General features: G+C 44.6%; 1 protein-coding gene across 4 annotated transcripts in view; it reads left to right on the top strand.

Annotated features, from left to right (window-relative positions):
* The window catches only part of LOC147045882 (receptor-type tyrosine-protein phosphatase F-like), a 180,470-nt gene that overhangs the window by 116,234 nt on the left and 49,136 nt on the right, over positions 1-15,100 (top strand). For all 4 annotated transcript variants that reach the window (XM_085929539.1, XM_085929542.1, XM_085929543.1 and 1 more), the window contains 2 exons: positions 7,000-7,145; positions 7,778-7,919. In XM_085929539.1, coding sequence (XP_085785665.1) covers positions 7,000-7,145; positions 7,778-7,919 — 288 coding nt within the window. The remainder of the gene's footprint in view (positions 1-6,999; positions 7,146-7,777; positions 7,920-15,100) is intronic.

Raw genomic sequence — 15,100 nt, 5'->3', positions numbered from 1 at the left:
CAGGCTTGCATAAATGCGGTGCCTGTAATTTCTCTGCAACTCAAGTTATGTGAACTTGATAGTGCTGGTTTTGGATTTCCTGTGTTATAGTACAGACAGCAGACAGATATTATGGCTGAGGGTGCATGACAGGTTTATAATTACGCAGCTTCAGTCTGTCTCTTTTCACGAAGAAGAAAAAGTGATTCAGGTCAGGGGCTCAGCAAGAACTGTGAAGACCCAACAGTTTTGAGTTGCAGGGGAAATCATCAAAGCTACACGTGATTCTAACCGGTGTGGATTCCTACTTGCTTTATCGCTTCGATTGTCAACGGAGAAACCGAACCTTCCCAAAACTCCCAGTAATCTCATTGGATTTGAAATAAATCTGGAGTTTTCCTCAAAAGTCAATGACCTGACACGCAGTTTGCGTGTGGGCAGAAAGAGACGCAAAAGAAAAATGCGCGGGACATGTTTGTGTGTGGGCTCGGCCAAGAATAGTCACGCTCCGAGGATGCTTCGTCGGTGCTCTGAAGCAGCCGGCTTGGAAACGAGTGGCGTGCGAAGGGTCCTCGGCGACGGAGCCCAGCGACCGCGAGACGCCGGCGTTTGCTCGTTGCCTCAAAACACTCCTTCATTTTGCACCGCTGCACAATTAAAGCGCCGTCGTGGTTCGGCAGAAGAAGAAAAAAAAGTCCTCGGCGGCACTATCAGCTCGGTGACATTGTTGGTCTTGCGTTGTCATTGAGTGCGCACAATGCAATGTTATTACAGTGAGTGCTGATCGCAGACATCCCCATCGATCCTCCCCCGGGAGCTAAGCCGCCTAATCAAGCCGGGGGGGGGGTACTTGTACACACAATAGGCCTCTGGGCCCGCAAGGTCGGACTCAAAGTCGGACTGCCGGCTTCTTGGAGCGACCTATCGTTTTGCAGCGCCGCCGTTGCGAGTTATTTCGCCGGCGTTAATAAGCTTTTGATGTATGTGTCGCCTGGGCGCGCCTCTCCCCCTTGGTAATCTGGACGGGCTTTTCATGCGAAGGGGACCGCAAAGGACTCCTTGGCGAGGATTACCATGCCACCGTAATTAATTTATTACCTTTTTAAGTGACGGTTTAGAATATCGAACTGTATGAGGTGCACGGCCGCTATTAGCAGGCTAGCTAGAAATAAGGGGATCCTGACCAATGTGTCGCTCTGATTTTTTTTTCTTCCCGCAAATAAATAGGAACTGCTGATCTCAGAAGAAATCAAATAGAACCAGGAAGAGATGCACATTTAAAACAAAATATTGGTATCTTGGCTTTTGTTCCCCAGTTCTAACACGAATTTTACAAAGGTCAAATGTCAAAATTAACTTGAAGCAATAGAATTACAAAATAGCTTATTATAATTTATAATATTTTGACCCAAACAGCAGCTGCCCAAATGGTGCCGTGTAAAACAAGCTTTTAGATTAAATTGGCAATCTCCAAAAGCTCTTACAATGTGCTGATGTAACGCACGTGCCAAAACGGTTTGCGGACGGGGGTGCGAGCAGACGGGCAGCTGGGCAGCTGGAAATTGGATTGTTTTTCTTTTTTTTAACGGTCCATATGGTCTCCTGGTTCAAAATCAAACGGGGGACAGAGAAATTGATTATCTTTTAATTAAAGGTAACCATATCCACCTTGGAGAGCCACTCGGAGAGAGTAATGCATTTAGCACACAGCTGCGGACTATGGGGACCGCGGCGGCAGGAAAATGATCCGGAAAAAGCAATACGCCTGATTTGTAGAATAATAGCGTCAACAAAATAAAGGAAATGGAGTTGTTTTCATAAGCCAAAGTGCAGCCGTGTCACAAAGTAGCGGGTAGACGGCGGTCTGTGGAGGTTAATGATGCGAGATTAATAGTTTAATTAGGGAGCTTGATAGCGGGGCTCGAGGCAGTCACCCAAACCCTTCCGCTGTGTCCCAGATTAATCAGTCCCGCACAACGAGAAAGGCATTTCAATTGGTGGCGATACAAAATAGCTTTATTGACAGTCAATACTCAGCCACCCACCTGCCGCTGTCTTCCGGACCCTTTCGAACTCAAGATGAAGGCTACGGTGCGCTTAGATGTCTGGCGGGAAGTCCTCATCTGGGGCTAGTAGGAAGTCGTAAAATGAATTACAGGTGTGTACACCTGGATAATGTTTGGTCTCAAGCAAACATGCTGCGGACGTGATGCGACCCGTTTGAAATTGAAATCTTCCGTTTCATGTCCCCGTGCTAACAAGGCTAAGGCTCTAAATGGCTAAATCCTCGCTGTTGAAATGATCAAGTCACGTGATCGGCCCTCGTTGAATCCTTCGGCACGGTTGAACTGTTACAGTAAGGAAGCCTCGTACGCTAATTAATGCGCTGCTAGCCGAGAGTTGAGTGAGCTAAGACGAAAGGGGAGGCCCGCTCGAGACGAAGGGAACAATGGTCGGTCTCTGGGGGGCTAATCCAAGGGAGGCAAATTAATTAGGTGAGTGGGGTTATGAGAGGGGTTTAGGGTGGACTCGCACAGTGATGGATGATGAGCTCACCCCCACGCCCCCAAAAGTCGCTAGCACTTCTTGCCAGCTGAGCCCTCGCGCCTCTTGGGATCATTTAATACACTTAACATTTAGCCTGCATTGATCTATTAATTGCAGTGTAGGTGACCACGGGAACCCGACGGGCTGAAAATAACAAAGCCCGCTCCTTCCCTCTCTCTCTCTCCCAGAGTAGCTCGGATTTTCCGAGCAACGGTGTTCAAAATGCACTTGCAAGTATTCCTTATGCAGAGCCTGTTTGATTATTGTGCTTTCAGATAATGATGAGTCAGCGTGTACGCTTTCCTTTATTAATAGCACGCGCCAAAAAGGTCACAAAACAATCTTGTTTGTTTTTTTTAAACACGTCTGTTGCTGCGTGACGCATGGGTACATTCATAATTGGCGTACGAATAATTGGTTAATGTGACTTGCCTTTTATTTATGTCCACACACGCATACTCTAGTCATTGAATTCATGAAGTTTATTGTTTAAGGTTGTTCGTATTTTATTTATAAAAACAAAGTATCCAAGGTCCTTGAGTCCTTGTTCAAAACAGATGTACGTGCTGGAAGTACTATTTTGACGGTGCACGGACATACTCACTCAAAATATTATGTTTATTGTCCAAGGTTGTCTGTAGGTTTATTAAAACAAAAGTACCGTGCGTCCTGACCCGTGTTTTAAAAGGAAGTACGCAAGGACGGTTATGGTGGCAAATGTAGAGCAAAACCAAAACATTTGTTATCCAAGGCTGTTGAGACAAAGTATGACGAAAATCAACAGCTGACTGTTTGCTGAAGGTTTGCCATATGAGGGTTGACAAATCTCCCTGGGCGGTGAGTCACGTTTGACAAACTATACGTTGGACCCGTATCTGAATTCTCCCTCCAAAATCAAATTAACAGGGACACCCACGTGATTGTTACTACAAAATAAAAAGTATTCTCCTCAAACTTACGATTTAAATGAAGCGGGTCCATCCTGAAATCACGTGTGTTTTTTCTCTTTGGTCACGTGGCGCTTATTGGGCCGTCTTAAGAAGCGACGGAGAGAGCGTGTAGATTTTTTGCGGCGCCTGCCGAAGTCATAATCGGGTTGGGGAAGATGAAAGCCATTACATAACGGCGACTCACACTGAGAAGAGAGGGGCGAAGGGTAATTGCACTTAGAGTTCTTGTTCTTTCGCTGCTGTCTTGAATAATTCACCGAAAGCTGTGAGGCCTGATAGAAAGTCGCCCTCCCCCCACGCCCCCGACTGCCTCTTCATGGTACGCTGGAGTATTGAAAGTTTGATGTTTTTCTCTTTGCCTCTCGCCGCTTTGGCTTTCGACAGATAGGAAGGCATCTCCGCGGCGGTGAGTCATGTCGCGCGTCCAATTTGAGTCGGGTGAAACGGCAATCTCCGACTCGCACGCCACGACATGGAAAAGACGATTGTTATTTTGGTGTCATGAATCAGTTCTGTATCATTTGACTTCAGGGGGGGAGGCATCAAGACAAAAAGATAAGGGCTCGCCGTTTGACGAGATTTCCTTGAGAGTTAAAAACATAATTAGCCAAAGAAACTCAAAATGTGTTTGTTTTGGTCTTGCGCTTTAGGTGTGACCCACCAAAAGTGTCTCAGTAGCATTGTGTGGTATTAAAAAAATGTCGCCCCAAAGCAATTGTCACTTTAATGAGAAATGTAATCGCTTTTTTTTCCCCCCTCGTAGTGCGCGAGTGGATTATGGCAGCCGAGGTTGATGAGTTTCAGAAATGCAAAACTGTTATAAGTCATAGACGACAGTACAAATGGAAACATAACATTTATTGGCTTAAACAGCCTGAAGTGCCTCAATCTCATTGGGGTAAATAACTTACAGGGGAGAGGCGGCTTTATTTGGAATTAATTGCACACAAGTTGCCCACTAATGGCCTGCAAAAAAGGCCTAAATGGAAGTGTTCCATTAAAGCCAGCCTCTCTGATGGCATCGGACATATTCCCGCTAAGTGTCGCCTTGTGAAAATTGATAACTTGCTCATTTATTATTAATAAGAATGAATGGTTTTCACTTTGCCCGCGTGCAAATCGATCCGTGTTACTCTACACCGCAGAAGCAAGGCGGGGTTAGGAATTCCTCGTCAGCCAGAGAATATAAAAAAAAAAAAAAAGACAAAAATAGTTTGCTGCTATCATTAAAATACATTTGATTTGATAATGTCATTTCTTTGATGGTGACAATGACATCCCAGCCTTGTTTGACCTGACTTCAAAGCGACTTCCACGCAACCCCAACCTTGAATGCCACCTGGGAGACGAGCACGTGTTAGAAGACACACTGCGTCAAGAAAGGAGTTTGGAACCTTTAGGGGGGGGAAAAAAAAAAAAAAAGCCTTCAAGAAAGCAGAGAGTGTGTGCGCATCTCGGTTGAGGGGGAGGATTTGCTTAGGTAGGCTTATGTGTTCTTCACCTCATCCTTGCCTTTGTTTCCGCATGACAACTGCCTGACAGCCTAGAAAATGGGACACGGGCTATGGAAAAGGGCTTTAAGAGAAGAAGTGACAAAACCAAAACAGTTTGAGAACCTCAAGCGCTGTCGCAGGAACACACAGTCCAAAATTTGAAATTAATAGAAATATTTGTATGGCTTAGAAGCGTCTAGCTACTTTTTCTCGAATATACGTATATCGAGAGTTGATTTTTGTTGTCTGCCTGCGTGGCTTTTGGAAAGTTTTTTCTCCTTTACAGCCACCAGCACGCCTTCAAGTTGCCATAACTGGATGGCGTGTGTTTCCGACAACACTGAACTCTCGCTGTCCTCCGCTTACCTCAGCGAGCGCCACACCCGACGCGATCGCGTGTCGACGCGACAATGGCCACATTAATATGAGCTTGGCTTTTGACCAGCGCCACTTTGAGCCACCTCTTCTTTTCAGCTCGCGTTACATCTCTACTGTCACGATAGAGGCGGGATGGGAAACACCGAAACCGCTGAGGCAAACACACACACACACACACACACACACACACACACACACACACACTCACAGGGTGGAATCATTATGTCCACAAAGGAGACGGCAGAATTCCCAATGGTGAAAACCCACTGGGAAAACTCCAGTAATGGCTGCCACCCCTTTGTTCAATCATCTCTATTGGCAAGGAAGTAAATAGGTAATTAGTCAGATTTGTTTGGACTTGATTGGTGCACCGTGTGTCAAATAGTTGGATGTGTTACACCATCAGGTTTAAAACAGAAATGTTATGATGGAGGGGGGTTAATAATATAACACACACACACACACACACTGTCCTATTAATAGAAACGTCTCAACTTCTCTCATCTCATCAGTACAGCACTAATATTAGTTGTTGTTGGCAGAGTATCAAGAATATTTGACGTGCTATTACACCTTTTGTTAGAATCCATTTCTTAAAGTGTTATAGCACTGCAAAAGAGATGCTAATTAGCGTGATCATTAAGCTAGCAAAGCGAAAGCCTTTTGGTTGTTTTAAATACGCAAAGTGGAATTGTCTTTGTTTGATTTTGACAGTCAACTCAAACTGGTAGTGGCACGAAAAAGCTGAAGCCATATTTTTGAAAGATTTGTTCACAATTGCTGCTCATTTTGAAGTGAGTCGAGGTGTTTCTGTTTTTTATATATATTCATACTTTGGGGATTGTAAAATAAATGTGAGGTTAGCCGGCGTGCATTTGAATTAAACATGGTCATTCCCCACAACACTTTACATTTAAATAACATTAAGGCGCTCAAGTGTGTGAAGTCTTATGCCAGCCACACAAAATAATCAAACACATGCACACGTATGCACTCGCACAAGCATTCCCATTGTTCCTCAACCCGGCTGACATTTGGCTGATATTTTGGTCCTGCTTGTTGCACTGGAAATATTTAGAGTGCAAATCTTTTTTTCTTTTTTTTTCTTTTTTTTCTTTCTTCCCCCGCGGGCGCCGAGCTGCACTAATGATGGCAACCTGATAAGCTCTTATGCCCAAGTATTCATTGTTACGTGCAAAGGGAGGGGATTGCCTTTTGCGGGGGAGTTCTGTGTCTGCATTCTGAAGACACGATTAGCACCGTTCTGATTTTCATCTGTCTTGTGACCCTTCCTATATAAAGGTTATGTGGGGGGGTTGACTCCTGGATCAGATATCATTAAAACAGATTTCAAATTAATGATGTGTGGCCCTTAAAACATTTAGCATCTTTGAAGTCATGAGATTTTAAGAATAATTAGAGGAGTTTGAGTTTTTCTTTCGTGTTTAATCCACTTAATAAAACAAGCATGACAATTTTTGATAGATTTTTTTTTACAACATAAGACAAAAATGATTACATTTAACCCGTCAATAATGGTCTGTTTTTTCCTCTGTTGTAAAGTTAAACAGCCGGGAAAAAACTGTAGTGTAATTTACTGTTGTATATTTATTTATTTATTTAAATTGTGTTTTTCTGTCACCCACTTTCAGACATGCCGAGCTTCATCAAATCCCCCGAAGACCAAACGGGCATCTCGGGCGGCGTTGTGTCCTTTGTGTGCCAGGCGGACGGCGAGCCCAAACCCAGAATCACCTGGATGAAAAAAGGCAAGAAAGTCAGCTCGCAGCGCTTTGAGGTGAGCACACCCACGGACGCACACACACACACACACACACCCCCGTGCCTTATTTGCGCAAACGAGCGTAACGTGTCGGCCGGCCTCCCCATTACTATTGATCCTCAAACAAAGCACAGCCGGCTCCCTCTCTCCGAGCAAGACCAGGCAAGCCTCCCTCCTTTGGCTTTAATCTTCTTCTCTCTCAGTTTATAGCGTAGCCCACTTCATCTTTGTGCATACTTGCACCCGCACGACTCGACTACATCTTCTGGCTTCTTTCAGCACGCCTGAACACAAGAATATATCCTCACATCGCTTTGCTGACCTTCTGTAACCGAATATGCAGTACATGGCGTGGGTTCTTTTGTCCATCATGTTTCCTTATCTGTCCAGTCCAAGTCAAACTCAATTATTTGTTTATTATATAAGTCACTCACAAACCTTTTAAACTAAGTACCACGGAAAAATAATCACTCAGCACTCTGAGCCGTCCTCGTGACTATCATTCGAATACAGTGGCATAGTAGGTCTAAGTCAGGAGTTCCTATCAATTTTTTTTTCTTGGGTACGTGTTGAAAAGTCGATTCTATGCCGCAACAGCGTGAAATGCTGAGAAGTAAAAAAAATAAACCAACGCCATCTCCGACCAGGTGATTGAATTTGACGACGGCTCGGGGTCCGTGCTACGCATCCAGCCGCTGCGCACGCACCGCGACGAGGCCATTTACGAGTGCACGGCGGCCAACAGCGTCGGCGAGATCAATACCAGCGCCAAGCTGACTGTGTTTGAAGGTAAGACCGGTGCGGGCCTTTGCGTCAATTATGCATTCATTTGCGCCGGGACGCTTCGAGGGTTCCTTACATTTGTCAGTGTCGGCGTGGAGCAATTCATGTGACAAAAAATATTTATACTTTTTTTGGGGGTATTATTTTTTATGTGGTGAATGTATGTGTATGATTTATTTTGTCTTCATTTTATTTATTGATTTAAAAATATATATATATATATTCATCATTTATTGTTTGATCAAAATGCGTATTGTTCAGCCTCGGGGGAGGTCGCCACCTCTTCCCGACACGACATATCCACAAAATGGCCGCCAATGTAAAATAGTCAGCGAGCCACGTGCCGAATAATCAGACAAACAGCTTTTGGAGTGTTTTGCACAGATCCGCGTCGCCCCGGCCCGCTCGCCCTCTCCGCACTCCTCCTCGCTGGCGTTAATATACGAGATGTATGTGGACAGAGGTTCCGCAACCCGGCCCCCGCTCAGCCTTCCATATCAGCGCCTCGTGAGCGTGCATTTCCTCCCTAATTGATTGTAATTTTGTCATGTGGATGCGAGTCACTGCGGGGCTTTGATTCCATTAGAAATAATAATCATAAAAAAGAGCCTGCGAGCGAGCCAGTGGGAGGATGAAGGTCGTCCGCCGCCATCACGCCGGACTTAGAGAAGATTCCCCTTCCTTGCCTTTCCTCTCCACGCTCATTTAGTATCATTTGGTCGGGCCTTGCGTAATCTTCCCAAAGGGACTTTTTGCTTTATTCCCCCCCTCTTACTCATCCTCGTCTTGTGCATCGTGAGGAATTGTGTGGCACGAGGTGAACACGAGTCACATAGCATTAGGCGCAAATACAAGTACACAGTCCTCCTAGTTATTGTGGGAGTTATCAGGAAGAATAGCTTCTGCTCTCCTGGGGGAAAAAAACAAGACTCCGGATTGTGTCTGTGGGATTTTTTGGTCGCTCATGTTGGGCCCCGGGAGAGACCAGAGCTCGCTGTATTTGTTGCAGTTCATCCCAGAGGTGTGTGATGGGTCACGCATTTGGGCTGAAACTTCCGTCAACTGTTCCCACAAAGTAAACCAATATCTTCAAATGAACAGAAACAGCAGTGATATACTATTTAGCTAGGAATGTGCCCTCTCACAAGTATACAAAATAGGCAAATGCAGTTTTGATTGCACTTTTCTCAAATAGGAAAATATTTAAATGTGTTTGAAGGAAAAGATAGCGTCTTTGTTTTCTCCCCAACATTTTTCGCACAGCTTTCCCTGGATGAGCGATGAGGAACATTTCTTGCTGTCCACAGAATTTATCACAATAAGTTTCAGAAATCATCTTGACATTCCTTGCAGTTTTCTGTCAACAGTTTCAGGGGAGGGGGGGGGGGGGGAGACTTGTGGTGATGAATAAGCCTTGACTGTTTTGAGCCGACAAAAGCAAAACAATGTGAGCTCATCTATCTTATGTGGAAAAGCCGCTCTGGGTCTACAAGCTCGGGCAAGCCGCTGCTGCCTGCCTGCGCTTACCTGCCCGCAGAAGAACGGGCAGGCGGCCAAAGCAAGCGGGCGGGCGCCCGCTGAAGGTGAAGGCTTCACTCAGCGTCTGAGACAAGAGAGACAGATGTTCAACACACTGCTGTTGCTCAATTGCCGACGTTGTTTTGCCCCCGCGCTAAGTATGTTAAAGCCAGACCCATTTGTCCACTTGTCCTTTGCCATTGGCGTAGGAAACAGAGGTTTCAGATGGATTGTATTCTTCACTTTTAGTTTTTTTTCATCATTTTCCATTTTAGTTACATGTACTTCTATTTAAATGTTTTGTTTTATTTCATTTTTTAATTGGTTTATATTTTTTTTATATGAATTGAATATTTATCTTAATATTTTTCATGGAAACAGTCTTTAATAATACATTGAAATAGTCCAATAATAGTAACAAAGATGACTTGCCGGGCGGACTGGAGCACTTTTTATAGATTGGCCTTTTATTGTGAGCAGCCTCAGGCTCACCTGTGCAGTAAATGTGTTGCATTACATAAGAAAAACAGCGGTGATACGAGACACTGACTGATTTCGACCCCTCCGCAACATAGTCAAGCCGCCCATTGTAGAGTGGCCGGCCTAAGGCACACCTGTGCAGTAAGAATGTCATCTCATCGCCATGGTGATATGCCACACGTATAAAATGGAAGGATTATCTCTGCAAAGGAGAACAGATTTAGACTGATTTGTGAGGAATAGGCCCCGACAGGAAAAAAAAAAAAAAAAAAGTTTGGTCCTTGGGTTCAGCTCATGAGAAATGGGAACAAAAACACAAGTGTTGTATTTATATTTCTGTTGAGTAAATAAACATGAAAACATCGAGCATGCTCGTTCCGCGACACAAACCCTCTCTCAAGAGCCACGTCGCCAGCCCGGCCCGACTATATTTAGGCTATTGTTTGCGGCCCCGGCAATGCATCAAGTTCACAGCGGCGGAACTTGGTGCGAAAAACACGGGGGCGGCTCGCAAGCAGACGGAGATTAATGGCCGGCCAACCTTAATGGACCGCGCTAGCCCGGAGCTTTGAGAAGTTCTACAGCAGCTCTGATGAAAACGAATGGGGCGGGGGGGGGGAAGGAGGCTGCCTTTTGGTAACGTAAAGCCTCACTGCCACGGTAAAAAGAAAATTATATAAATGTGCTCACACCAAAAAAAAAAATTTTTTAAAAGTAATATTTGTACATAAGTGGACAAAGACCTTCGCAACTTTTGAAATGAAATATTGAAAAATGTGGAAAAATACCATTTATAATATAGGTGCATAAAATGTCATACTTCAATCCAGGTTCGAGGTTACTCAAAGAATGCGCGGAAATAAAAAGAACAGCACGATAGAGCCGCTAAAGCCTGTTTATCGACCCTCTGCCAAGTTGGACTTTAGCACTTTGGCACGTCACGAGTTTCCAGTCACTCTGTAATTCATTCTGTCACGCTGTTAGGAGTCCCGCTCTTTTGTTTTGCCGCTGTTCTCACGCCATCCGGAGGTCATCCAGACTTTCAGACGGGGGGGGCCCAAAGTCATCGTTGTTTTCGCCTATAACAAAATAATTATCAGCGTCATAGCCCGCTTATTCCGGCGCCGCTATATTCTTTTATCGGCGCGCCGAGTATACCGGACGCTCGGCAATGACCGCGGGGAACAATGACTCGTTGCACGGCTAACGATGCCTGCGCCCTGACCCCGCAGCACCCCCACTCGAATTGAAGCGCCTCAGTAAATGTCCTGCTAAATGGCGCTTGTCCGGCCAATGTGTGAAATGGCACTCCCGCCGTCCGAGAAGACATCAGAAGCGACACAATTGCAAAAATTGAACGTGGCCTTAGCTTCTGTGTTTATATTTATGCTTCCTCAATCAAACAGTTGGAACAATGCCTGATAGTGCCAATGTAAAAAAATAAATAAAAAATAGGCGTTAATGGTTAAGTCTCGCCGCAGAAATCTTGAAGAGCACACGCTCGTTTGTCCTCGAGGGGAAAACTGCAGACGTGTCTCCAGACACGAGAATGTCATCTAATGGCAACAGATCAAACGAGCACCATCATTACCAAAGTCCTCCCCTGTCAGAGTGTAAATTAGAAATGTTCTTTTTTGAAGAAGTTAGCCCCGTCAACTCCCTTTGAACTCGCAAAGTTTTCATGTGGAAAAAGGTCAACGGAGAAATAAGCAAGCTTGGAAGAAAAAAGAATAAATTGTCTACCTGTTGACTAAAAGAAAACTGCAAAGCGCCTCAGAATATCAATGGCCCCATGAGACAAAACCTCATCGAGTTTTGGGCCTCAGTTGATGGACCACCACGCAGCTTGACTGCATTTGGTGCGCCGTAAACAAATTACGGCCTGGCCGCCTCGCAGAAGGCCTTTATTTGCTCGTCCGGTCGGCTTCGGCGGGTCCCCGGCGCAGAGGCGGGAAATGACTGCGACACAATAGCCCGTAATAAATATCTCGGCGGCCCAGGCGAGTGCGGACGAAGGGAGCGGACGGGATAAATAGTTGGCAAATCTCATTGCGCGATGAATGCCTACGTGAGCCGTATTGGAATGATTTAACACGGAGCCGAGCGCCTCCGACAACTTAATCCCATCCTTTGCTTGCCTCTATTCAAATGGTCCACAATGACCAAAAGAAGGTGTGTTGTGTAACAGATATTCTCCCACATTCTCCCACATCCCCACGTCTTTATGTAATGTCCGCTCGCTGGTGAGCTCGCTCGGCGTGCCGTTCAACGTTTCTATCCATATTGTGTTTGTTGTCACAACATAGTGGCGATGAAGCGCTTTACTGATATCGCTGTGATAACGTTTCACGACAGCGCCTGTTGCAGTTTTGAATTGCGTCTCTGGGAGAAGTGCGTAACTTTCAGATTTTCCCATCGAGGGAAACGGCAAACAGACGGCGGATTCGTGTTACTTTGAAAACGTGATGGATTTTTTTTTTCATTTGTTTGACATTGTATTTTTATCAAATATTTCGATTACTATGAATTTTTCTAGTATTTTGTATTTTCTTCACTCCTGAATTTTTTCGTATTTTCAGTATTGCCGCTCACGAATTTTTACCTCATATTTTGACTTTTGCCACTCCCATTAGAAAATAATAAGCAATGTGGCAATATAACAAATAAGCGTTTTGAGTCCCAGATTCATTAAATGGATCTTTTTTTTTTATTGTGTCAAGCACAAAACGGCGCTTTGACCTCCTCAGGTGTACACTCCTTTCCCTCCTCCTGTATATATTTTGCCAGCTCCACTGTGGCGATTGGATTTAATATCTCCCACCATCTGCTGGCTGGAGGCCTGGCGTCGTAGATCATATCCAGGCTGACAGTTACAAACTGCATCTGTCTTTGCACGCCTCTCCCAAGGACTTGGACAATATGGCGAGGGTGGTCGCAGCGATCTGCGCCCTCACATCCTTGCTTTCAAGGACTCGGAGGGCGAAGGAAGGCGTGACACCTTTCCAGCTTTGGTAGACTGGGCCACAGCGAATATTATATATCCGAGAAGTGTTAATTGTATGGAATTTATAATTGGCTCTGTCACAATACCAGAAGCAACCTTGCGGTGACCTTCAACAAGACACAATCCCTGCCAGAATGCATTTTATTTCCGTACAAGCCTTCTCTCCCGTCGAGAAATGACACTTGGATCCATTTAGAGTGATTGATAAACGCTTTGGAAAGTTAAATTTGCTGGAATATTTTGTCCGTGCTTTCGGGCGACGTTTTATCATCTCCCCTTGTCCATCAATTGCCGTTTGCTTTTGGCAAGCTGTATCTGCAAAAGAGCAAACGCTGCACTGTCAGTGGCGATCATGTCTGTGGCCTCGAGGAGCCGAGAAAGCCAGAGAGGCCGAGAAGGAGAAAGTGGGCAGAAAAAAGGAGAGGAAGAGGAGGAAACCTCAATCAATGACTAAAAATACCCACAAAAAAAAAAGTTCGGGATTGCGGACGAGGAAAACCAAAAGGCACACATGCAATTTTCAGTGTTTGTAGTGAGATTATAGAGCTCTAAAAATGGACACTTTGCTAAAATGTCGGAAACGTGTAATTTGGTATTAGATTAGAACGAACTGCATCTGCAGCTTGGAGAAGGCCAATGTTTGGATGTTCATGGGGGTTTCAAGTGGGTACATGAAAAGTCTCACATGCTAGGCTTCTCCCTCTCTTCACACACTGGAGTATGTTATTTCGGGGAGGTATTAAATGGCTTTTTCATGCTAAATGTCTACGCAGCTGTGGACAGCCACTTAGTCTCTTCTGTAGCCTGTGATGCGTTTGTCGTTTTCATCGGACACTACTGCATTCGGATGTGTCCGATTCTTTGAAATATTTATTTTCGTCGTAATATTTTTGGATTTACAAATATATTTTGTATATTTGATATTTTTAGATGAACATTTTGAAGTATTTTTCATAGTCATATTTTGTTGTATTTCCTTCATATACATTTTTATATTTTTAATCTTTTTTTTTTTAAACAATATTCCAGCATTTTTAATGAACACACTCGAGGGTGTTATTTTGGCCTATTTTTCTTGTGGTACGTTTTTCTTGTTGTTCTTCGGTTGCTATTTGAAGAACATGTTCACAGTTAAATGTTCTTATCTTTAGCCATCTAGTGCTGTTTTGTGTTGCACGGTGAAGACGTCATATATTGGCATAGTGTCGGGGCTCAATCTCGGGATGTATTGAATTCATCTGGATCTCGTCTCTGGCCCCGCGGGAAGATATTAAAGATGTGACATGACACACGCCTCCGCTTATATCTGACAATTGTCAAGAGCAGACAGTGACGTCTCTGAATTGGCGTGTGGCTGTTAAATATCCGCAAGCAAGCAGATTTTGGTTATTAAAAGATTTTTCCTCAGAAGGCTTGTGAGTGATCACTACTGATGGGATTATCAGGAGTAGTGTGTCATGTCTATCAGTTTTGAAAAATCTGATTCCATAAGATGCTTTGACCAAATGTGGGCAGAGTTTGGCTTGTTCTGCCATTTGAAAGTGCAATTTAACACATTGATCATTATTCGCTTATTACAGTAGAAACATGGAACAAAATTAGCCTTAATTGCATGGCAATTAAATCATTTCCGCTAAACGATGCAGTTTATTTTGCCTCAGAGCCCCGATTAGTCCTTATTTCTACTGCTTTTTGGCTAATATCGACTACGGCTGTGTAAGTAGCCCAACTTCAAAGCGTCTAAGAAAGGCGGTTTGATGTTTTTAATTTGTTAATAATGGCGCCACGAGCCGGTAACCCCCGCCATGAAAGAGCAAGGTCCACCTAATGGCTTTGTGGGCCAATGAGTCAACGGCTCCCCGGGCCCTGACTAGTTATGGATGGATGGACTTTAGCAGAGGTCAGCGGGGGAGTCCTCCATGACCTGGCTAATGAGAGGCTTCTCTCCCTGACCCTTTCTTCTTTTTACACTCTAGGAGCGCCCCTAAGCTTGAGGTTGTGCCGACAGCTTGGCTTTTTCTCCGAGGTGTGGTTAGTTGCGAGTTGTTTGTGCTTGCATTGCGTCAATACTTGCTTGCAAGGCATGGCTAACTAAGCAAATACTGCATCATCTCATGGTAGTTTGACCTGCTTCCTAACACCTGTGTTGTCACACCTAATGCTTCTCTGTTTACTTATTTAGAAG

The sequence above is a fragment of the Syngnathus leptorhynchus genome, chromosome 14, assembly GCF_054491065.1.
Source record: "Syngnathus leptorhynchus isolate UIUO chromosome 14, UIUO_Slep, whole genome shotgun sequence".
In the NCBI taxonomy this organism is placed as follows: domain Eukaryota; kingdom Metazoa; phylum Chordata; class Actinopteri; order Syngnathiformes; family Syngnathidae; genus Syngnathus; species Syngnathus leptorhynchus.
The sequence above is the reverse complement of the archived record's forward strand: the minus strand, read 5'-3'. Positions and strand labels throughout refer to the sequence as shown.